At 49.7% G+C, this 10486-nt stretch overlaps 1 protein-coding gene across 1 annotated transcript; it reads left to right on the top strand.

Annotated features, from left to right (window-relative positions):
* LOC8078645 (protein enabled homolog) lies at positions 1586 to 5060 on the top strand. Its single transcript, XM_002455801.2, has one exon. It carries the CDS (start codon positions 1980 to 1982, stop codon positions 4665 to 4667), a length of 2688 nt encoding a protein of 895 aa, XP_002455846.1. The 5' UTR covers positions 1586 to 1979; the 3' UTR covers positions 4668 to 5060.

Raw genomic sequence — 10486 nt, forward strand, 5'->3', positions numbered from 1 at the left:
ATTACTGCACTAAACTAACGCGTTGCGTGCCATTATCGCATCAAGAACCAATGCTTGCCCATGCACTACCGCTGGAGTAGTAGCAGTAAACACCCCCCCCCCCCCTCCCCCTCCCCCCCGGGCAAAATGAGCGAGCGACGCGTAGCATTTTCAGGAGGAATCATCCACCCAGCGCTTTCACGCTTGGAATCTTGCCATAGTACCGCAGTAGAAAGCATTCTTTTTTTTTTCTTTCTGAGCAAGTCTCGATCGGCAGGACCTAATTTCTGCTGAAGCTAGCGTTTGAACGAGCGAGATTGCTGGGCCGGATATCTACGCGCGGCGGAGTTGGTACGTGTAGAGCTTGAGTGAAGTAGTGTGCACTCATGTTCCTGCATATTCGTATTTTGGTCGTCGCGTGAAATGATGATGAGGTAGCCAATGCAACGGTCCGGGGCCAATTCATCGCTCTGCTCTGCTCGGCTGGACGCCACGGAATCGGCTCCGCGGATGATGGATGGCCAGCAGCCAGCAGGTGGGTAGCCCCCGCCCCGGGGCCGGAACCATGCAAAAAGGGCATGAATCATCATGCTGCTGCTGCCAGTTGCCAGTTGAAACAACCCAAAGACGCAGACCAAACCTGGCTGGGTACCGTACCGTATCGTCAGGGTGGACGCTTCGTGCGTGGTTTTAAGGGGCAGACCCAGACCACGCCATGCTTGCAGACGGAGTCGACGCCGTGTTTTTGGGATCTGCAGCTGCATCCAGCCGATGAATCAGTCAGGCCATGCCGTCGGCAGCTCCAATGGAGAACGAACGAACGAACGGCTTGGCGTTGTGTGTGTGTGTGTGTGTGGTTGCCGCGACGCGCAGGTCTCTTATGTCACGAACAATGTATGGGACGAACAATGTGCGTAACGTCCCCAGGTCTGCTCCTCTTTCTGGGAAGTGGAATCATGTGCATGCAACAGCCAGCCGGATTCGGTTACCTTTGCCGTTCATGGCGCCCCCCCCCCCCCCCCCCGCCTGGCGGGACACCAGCTCCGTCCATTCCATGCGTGACAGCGTCACCCTGCGGGCTGCCGAATGCATGCTGGGTGGCGGACACCAGCCGAATTCGGTTTCCTTTCCTGCGGGAGCTCCTCCGATCCGCAGCGAATCCCTCGCCGATCGGAAGACGTTACGTTACGTTACGGCAGCTCTCATTCATCGGAGGAGCAGCTAGCAGCCGAGCAGGCACTCACACACACCTCCTCACACCGCCAGCGTGAAGCGCTCAACACTCAGGCCTTGTTTAGGTCACTCCGAAATCTAAAAAGTTTTCAAGATTTCATCACATGCCAATCACTCACTGCTCAGATACGACGCAATTGTTGGTTGCAGCAGCCTCGTACTGGCACGCAGAGGACGCAGGACTACTACCACCTCCAGCTTGGCAACAAAAAATCAACACGGTGCCGCATCCCACATTGCTCAGACTTTTCTGCTGCTTGGCAGCGAAGCTTCGGTGCACAACAGTGCAGTGCAAGCGCGTGACGGTACACCTGCATTAGTTTAGCAGCGGATTAAGAAAAACAAAAACCATTTCATTTTCTTTGCGGTGAGGGTCAGCATTCCTGTAGCAGCAGGGTGGCTCCGCTAATCATTCCCAATCGTACGCGGCTTTCTTCCCCAGCCCAGCAAATCATACAACCAAGACCAGCAATCAGCTTAATCAAGCAGAGCAGAGCAGAGCAGAGCAGTCAGGCACCAGTTTATCCTTTTACCCAAAGCACACCCTTCCTGTGTGTCCTCACGTACGCGTCGAGTATATATCTCCCGTGTCTCTCAGCTACGACAGACAGACAGCGGCGAGAGAAACTTCAGCCAAAAAGCCAGAGCAGAGTAGAGAGCACCACTTTGCCCTTTTGCCGTTGGATTCGCCACGCCGCGCCGCGCCGGGAAGCCAACGACGCCAGCGGCAACGACGGAGCAGCTGCGGAGGAGGAGGAGGAGCTGGAATGGACGGCCAGGTGAGGGATCATCCATCTGCCGCCGCGGCGGGTGACGGCGCGCCGAGCACGAGCGGTACCGCGCAATACGACGACGACAATGCGGGCGGCGGCGGCGGGCCCAAGGTCTGGGTGCTCGTGCTCCTCTTCGCGCTGCTCCTGCTGCCCTTCCTGCCCTCCGCGATGCGGCGCGGTGGGGGGACGCCTTGGGCAGGAGGAGGACGAGGAGGAGGCGGCGGCGGTACGGGAGGAGGAGGAGGGTACTACCGCCGCGGCGGGATCAACTTCAAGAGCGGATGGGACGTCGTCAACCTCTGCCTCGTGCTCTTCGCCATCCTCTGCGGCCTCCTTGGCCGCAGCAGCAGCGACAGCGGCGGGGACGGGGAGTACTCCTCCTCCTCCTCCGCCGCCGCCGCGAGTTCCGGCGCGCCGGCGGCCAAGGACGATCATCATCGGCTGGGGTCCTCGGCGCCCGCCACGGACGCGGAGCTCGTCACGGCGGCGACTACGACGAGCTCGGGGGATTGGGGGCAGCAGGAGGGCTACGACGACTCCATGTCCGCCATCTACGCCAGCTTGTCCCGCAACAACCACGCCCACGCCTCCGGGATCCGCCGGATGAAGAGCAGCAGCTCCTACCCGGAGCTGCGCCAGGGAAGCGACGGCGTCTGGGCGCTCGCGTCCCCGGAGGCCGCCTGGCGCTTCTACGACGACGCCGAGCTGTACCGCGCCCGCCGCCCGGAGCGCCAGGAGCGGTCCTGGGACGTCGACCCGCACCGGAGGACGACCTCGACCACCACCACGACGGAGGTCAAGACCATCCCCGTCGACACCTTCGTCGAGCGCGGCCGGACCGAGCAGCCTCGGGAGCCGCGGAGGCGGCGGAGGAGCGTCGAGAGGCTCCCCAGGATGGCCGAGGTGGACGAGGAGAGGCCGCCGCAACAACAGCAACAGAGGGGGGAGCCGCTGGCACCGCCGAGGCTCAGGAGGTGGAACTCGGAGTCGTTGGATAGCATACTGGAGCAGGAGGCGAGAGTGGCGGCGCCGGCGAGGAGCAGGAGGTGGGACTCGGAGGTGGTGAGCGCCATGCCGGAGCAGGAGGCGCCGGTAGCGCCGGCGAGGCTCAGGAGGTGGAACTCAGAGTCGTTGGAGAGCATACTGGAGCAGGAGGCCAGAGTGGTGGCGCCGACGAGGAGCATGAGGTGGGACTCGAAGGTTGTGGACGTCATGCCGGAGCATGAGGCAGCGGTTGCGCCGGCGAGGCTCAGGAGGTGGAACTCAGAGTCGTTGGATAGCATACTTGAGCAGGAGGCCAGAGTGGCGCCGGCGAGGAGCATGAGGTGGGACTCGGAGGTAGTGGATGTCATGACGGAGCAGGACGCGGCGGTGGCGCCGGCGAGGCTCAGAAGGTGGAACTCAGAATCGCTGGATAGTATACTGGAGCAAGAGGCGGCGGTGGCTCCGGCGAGGAGCAGGAGGTGGACCTCGGAGGCTGTGGACGTGATAACGGAGCGGGAGGCAGCGGTGGCTCCGGCGAGGAGCCGGAGGTGGAGTTCAGACGCAGTGGATGTAATACCGGAGCAGGAAGCGCCGGTGGTGATGGCGCCTGCTGCTCCACCACCTCCGCCTCCGCCGCCGGCGCCTCGTCGACGGCGACGGCACAGCGTCGAGACACTGCCGAGACCAGAGGAACTGGAGCCAGAGATAGTACTGGAAGAGGTGAGGACCCCGATGCCGCCGCCATCGCCGGCCATGTTCCCGCCTGGAACGCCACCCCCACCACCGCCCCCTCTTCCGCCTCCCTCGACGGTGTCGCGCAGCAAGAAGAAGCGCAGCGGCAGCGTGGGCGGCGCCAAGGAGCTAGCGTCCGCCATTGCTACGTTCTACCAGAAGAAGCGCAAGAGCATCACCATGAAGGCCAAGAGGAGGCCCCATCACCACCACCATTCCGACGGCCACTACTCGTCACCGTCGTCAGATGCGTCGGCGAGCCCGGACTCCACTGCTCGCACCACCAACGCCCCTCCGCGGGCGCCGCCTCCACCACCGCCCCCTCCCCCGCCACCGCCGTCCTCCATCTTCTCCAATCTCTTCAAGAAGGGCAGCAAGAGCCGCCGCATCCACTCCGTCGCGCCACCGCAGCCGCCACCCCCGCCTCCACCCGCTCGCCGGTCCAAGAAACCGCCACCGCCTCCGTCTCGCCCCGCGCCTCCGGCACCACCGCCGCCACCAGTCAGGACACGGCCGCCACGCGCCCACGTACACGCGCCCACGCACACGCAGCAGGCGCCATTGTACCCGAGGCGCGTCTACTACACCTACTACCCGCTCCCGCCGCCGTCCCCGCCGCTACCTCCGCCTCCTCCGCCGCCGCCACCACTGGTGTCAGAGGGCGAGGATGACTCCCCTTCAGTCACGGCGTCGCCGGCGCCGGCGTACTGCGCGAGCCCCGACGTGAACACGAAGGCGGACAGGTTCATCGAGAGCTTCCGCGAGGGGCTGAAGCTGGAGAAGCTCAACTCGTACCGGGAGAAGTGGCAGAGGCAGATCCAAGAGAACGCCGCCGCCGTCGAGATCGAGGAGGAGGGGGAGTTCATGGTGATCGGGTCCCTCTTCGGCGACGACGACGAGGACTACGATGACGGCATCTCGTTGCCGCAGACGCCGGCGACCGCCGCTGTCGCCGTCGGATTCTAACGACACTGACGTCGAAGCAAAAATTTGAATTGAAAAAAAAAATTGAAAAATGGTCCCGAGAAAATGGAGGAAAAAAAAAGATACCACAAAAAGAGTATTTCTTCTGGCTGCTAATCCCCTGGTTTGTCTGCAGTACAGTACTGCTTGTGAATGATTTCATTTTTTTTTCACTAATTTTGCGTTTGGGTAGTTAGGAATTGACAGTGAGATTTGTGTGTGAAAGCTGGGAGAGGCTTTTTGTGCTTATTTTAAAATGGCAAAAAAGCGCTCTCTTTGGGTGTTGCATTAGGTGAGCTGATGTGAATTTCATGTCTATGCACTTTGGAGCTTTTTGAGTTGTAAAATATATACCATGATGAGGAAAGTAACACATCTTTACCCTTTTTTTCTTCTTCATGTGTATTGTGTATTCCTTTTTGTTCCTATATATATATGTATTTTTTTGAAACGACCCTGTATATACATATAGTACATCCCTGTACATGTACTTGTACGTACGGTACGGTGCTTTGGATAACGTGCAGTTGTTGCGTTGCACGAGAGAATCATCGATCGGTGTATAGTATAGCAACAAGCTGTCAAAAGCAAGTGGATGATGATGATTCCAGTACGTGTGTTTATTTGTTGCGGTATTTGGATAGATGATGATTTGCATTGCATGCATTGCTTGTGGAATCAATGTGGCCGGCCGGCTGTATGATTAGCTAGCTTGACGGATGGATTGGGGCCTCGTGTCGTGTGGTTGGTTTGGTTTTGGGCACCACCACCCATCACGACAACGAGATGCCACAGTGCGCATCACCAACCTGACAGCAAAACACATCTCCCCCTCCTTATTACACCCTTTTTAGGGAGCATGCATCTACTACTACTACTGGTACGGCTAATTGCAATTAACAAACATTAGTCATGCATGCCACTTGAGAGGGAGTAGTGTGGAAAAAAAAACATACAAGATGTGCAGTAGCTATCAACTATATATCATCTGCATTAGTTTAATAATTCCAGTGTGCCGGTGGATGTGGTTTCATGACAGATTATATAGTAAGTATTGCTAATGGGTTCCTAGACGAACCCCTCAATCCAGCTCTACTATAGTACTACGTGCATGGGGCCTCTCCCAGCTCCATGATTGAGGCCTTGTTTAGTTGGCAAAAACTTTGCTTTTTGGCTACTGTAGCACTTTCGTTTTTATTTGACAAACATTGTCTAATTATGGAGTAACTAGGCTCAAAAGATTCATCTCACAAATTACAGATAAACTGTGCAATTAGTTTTTATTTTTATCTATATTTAATGCTCCATGTATACGACCAAAGATTCGATGTGACGGGGAATCTTGAAAATTTTTGCGAACTAAATAAGGCCTGAGTGCAAGCAAGCCACTTTCACGTCCGTCATAATCCTGCGGTTGGGGCACCGCACTTGGACTTGATTTGAACTCCTGGTTGCAATTGGTTTGTTCCGGTATGTTTTTCAAACACGAGCGCGCGCGCACACACACACACTCTCTTTTGAATTTTGATTATGTTTGTACGTGTCCATCACACACAGACATGTTGATTGTTTCAACTATTTTATACAACTGTGAGAACGGCTTGTCCATGAATATATCAACCTTTGAATAGCATATGTTTGAATGTTTGATTGATGATGTGGATCATTTTGTTTAAGGAGAAGCTATGGTGAGTTGTCAAGCTCAAGGGTTGTCGCGTGTGTTTTTCTTTATGCAAATTATTTTCCTGATAAGTTTGTAACAAAATCTTTTTTTTGTATCCACTTCTACATCATCAGGATCTTCTTATCATGTTGGACCGATATCATTTAATAAAGTTGTTTACCTCTGTGTTATTTTTTCTTCCAATTCCAAGTTGAACGCCGCACATATACGTTTTGTATATATGCACCGCTTTTGCATGTACTATTTGCTAGAGCCCACGCATGGGTAACCATGTAGATCCAATTTTTTCCCCCTGAAACAATTAGGAGTGGTGGTAGGATTTTCAAACAATTGAAATACTGTTTTGTTTCACTCGTTTGCTATATATTTATGGCTAGAATGTTATCTTAGATATGCATGGTAGATTAAGTAATTTCTGTGTAATTTTCAAAAAGAAAAAAAAAGGACTCCTGAGTGCGAGTGCGTTGACACTAGCAAGGACCCAGGACCAAATCGGGTAATTTAACGAAGTGGTCAATGCTGAAAACCACAAAAGCTTGCAAGTGAAGAAACCATTACCGCGAAGTCCCGAGCCGGTCATTTGCTGGGACATTGATTTGGTAAGCATCATAAATCAAGAGATAGAGAGAGATGAAAACGACGGGTCACTCACTGATCTTGATCGGAACACAAATTAAGCTCAGGTGCCAGGTGGCCGTTTGCCTGCCTACAAACCCTGACCCTACAATGATCGGCCGGCCTTGAACATCACAACAAATCCCCAACGTCGAACATCAATCAGGACAGCTGAAGAACAAGAAACAATGAACGGACATTCGTAATCATACGGAGAAGAGTTTAAACCATCACTTTAATCTGCAAAATTAATCATGTGCCATCATTTAAGTTCGTTGATTTAGGCTTTGGTGAAAAATTATGGGTTTGACTACTGTAACACTTTCGTTTGTATTTGATAATTATTGTATAATCATAGACTAACTAGACTGAAAAGATTCGTCTCGCAAAATATAGACAAATTATACAATTAGCTATTTTTTGTCTATATTTAATGCTTACTGTATACGTCCAAATTAAAGATTCGATGTGGCGAGAAATCTTGATTTTTTTTAGATTTTTATGGTGAACTAAAAAAGCCCTTAGCGGAGAACAGGGCACATCCAAACTCCAAAGAGTGACGTGGTCCGCCGGAGTTGTTAATCCAGAAAATTCTAGTTGGTTCCTTATTGATTGCGTAGCACCGCTACTTCCAGGTTGATATTGAGCTGCTGCTGATCATGATGTCTTGCGTTTTCAGCAGATTATCTCATTATTATCAATCCTGTAATGCCCCCAAATTGTGCAGTCCATCACAGCAGTGACGTAGGACTGTACTAGCTAGCTGCAGATCCAGATGCTCAGATCATTGGTTTCAGTTGGAGTTGGAGCTAGTGGCTGGCAGCTGTTTGCCACGCCAACTGCAATACGTGGCTTTGGTTTGGTTTCAATAGCACAATACATACAGACACAAACGTTCACAAAACATACATGCATGTTCAATCCTATATACACACACGAAACAATGTCTACGAGCCATTGTTCATTTCAAACATGAGAGAATAATTTAACGATACGTCGATCGTACTAGAGACAGATAGGTTTATGGCCTTATGGGGGTCCTTTGGATTTGAAAAGTGCGCATTAATTTAACGTTAAAAGTTTGGAGGGCTGTTTAAAGTGAAGCTATAGTGCGTTGTCAAGCTCAGCTTAGAAGTGTCCGTGTGTATTCCTTTTTGTTTCTTTAAAAAAACATTTGGCTGCACAGGTTTTGTTTTAAATATTTACAATTCCTCCACTACTACTTAAAAATTTGGGAAGTGCTACACATGGTGGCTAAGATATAAGCAACATATGCTCGCCATGATTATGCACAGGTTTGAATTTTTTTGCTTTCCCCTTTTAATTTTCTTTTCACTTGCCTGTACTTAATTTTGTTATGATATACGTACGTTTTATTTTCTCTTTCTTGCTTCACCTGTTTGCAACGAAGGAATAATTAAAAAAAAAGGAATAAGGTGGCTTCTTCAGTTCGACTTGCTGGTCAATGTTTATTTCAAAAAAAAAAATTGCTGTTCAATCCTGAAAGCAGAAATGCTTGTAAGTGAAGGAGGAGGAGAGTTGGAACTCCTGGGTCATGCGGTGACCATCAAAACCAGAGTAGACGGAGTGAAAACGACCGGTCACTGTTTTAATTTGGTTGAAGCACACAAAGGCCTTGTTTAGTTCCCACCAAAATTCAAAAAGTTTTCAAGATTTCTCGTCACATCGAATCTTACGGCACATGCACGAAGCACTAAATATAGACAAAAACAAAAACTAATTACACGGTTTGTTTGTAAATCATGAGACGAATTTTTTGACCCTAGTTAGTCTATGATTAGATAATATTTATCACAAACAAACGAAAGTGCTACAGTAGCGAAATCCAAAAAAATTTCGCATCTAAACAAGGCCAAAAGTAAAACGCTCTGATCCTACAAAGACAAGCCACGCTCCACCTTCACTCTGGAATCCATGTGTAAACATTCGCATATCCTTCAAGGTCCATCACTCTGACAAATCAACCAAAACGTGTAGTTGCAACCCCATGGAGGAATCCTTCTAGAGTACCATGAGGATTTCAACAGAAATTCACTCGAGGAGGACGGTAGCCAGAGTTGAAGGATCTTCTTCTCACCTGCTCTCTGCACACTTGCTGCGTGACACATCCACTGCTCACCAACTGAATCGCATTCTACACTGCAGGCTGCAGCAGGATCAATCAGTGCATCCTGCATCGCATGCTTTTTTTTTCCCTCCCTTCTTTTCTGTGTCGTGTGAACAAAGTGCTGCTACATTCATTAGCGAAAAGCTCTTATGTGAGAGCTAGACAAATACTCCTTCTGCCCTAAATTATAAGTCATTCCAAGAATCTTAGAGAGTCAAACTACCTCAAGTTTGATCAAATTTATATCATAAGATAGTAACATTTATTATAACAACTAAGTATCATTAGGTTCTTCATTAATTATATTTTCATACTATATATCTATTTAATGTCATATTTTTTTTGTAATTCTTTATATAATTTTAATTAAATTTGAAATGTTTTAACTCTTCAAGATTTTTGGAATGTTTATAATTTGAGATGGAGAGGGTAGTACATGTTTTTGTTCTGTTATCCTCCTCTGAGACAGCAGTGTTGTCGATACAGATATGAACAAACGATCATTGTTCGCAACATGTATATAAATAAATAAATACTGTTACGTCTGTGTTAGTAATTTTATTCTTTTTTTTTTCTCGAATACGCATGAGTGTGTGTATCATTGTATTAGAAAAAGAAGAACGTTTATGTACAAGAAGCTGTTGCCGGCAACAAGAACCAAACTAGGATATTACATTCAAAAAAAGACATTCTAAAGGGAGGAAACAGGTTCAATATCCGAGCTAGTGAACCATGGCCAGCTCCTGCAAACCCATGGCACCAGCAACAATCCATCGATCCGCCTCGGCCTCGATTACATGCAGGGTGTTGCTGATTGTTGTGGATGCGTCCTTGAAGCAGTACATGTTTTTGGTCTGTTCTCCTCCTCTGAGACAGCAGTGTTGTCGACAGAGATATGAACAAACGGCCATTGTTCGCAACATGTATATAAAATAAATAAATAAATAAATAAATAAATAAATACTGTTACGTCTGTGTCAGTAACCTTGTTCTAACCCAAAGAGGAGGATTTTTTCCTTTAAAAAAGAACCTCAAAGAGGAGTGGTTGTGGTTTAACATATACTCCGTATTTGTCATGACCACTTTACTGTCCATGCGCTGGCGCCCATGGCAAGATCCAAATCCCACTGCTAGGGTACAATCAGAAGCAATAAAGATAGACAGCAAGTCATCAAATCCAGATGCCCGACAATCTTTCTTTAAATCATTATTGTGAGAGTGACAGATGCTCAACAGTTACTAGATGGCAATGGGGAAAGAGGTTATCAACCCCAGACATCTTTCATTAAAAAAAAAAAGACAGGTGTCACAGTTAGAATCTGAGAGCACATATGGCACAGGAAAGCTTGGCTTGCAAGTATCACTAACTCTTGTGAAAAAATCAAACACAAAGGC

This window comes from Sorghum bicolor, chromosome 3 (assembly GCF_000003195.3).
Source record: "Sorghum bicolor cultivar BTx623 chromosome 3, Sorghum_bicolor_NCBIv3, whole genome shotgun sequence".
Classification (NCBI taxonomy): domain Eukaryota; kingdom Viridiplantae; phylum Streptophyta; class Magnoliopsida; order Poales; family Poaceae; genus Sorghum; species Sorghum bicolor.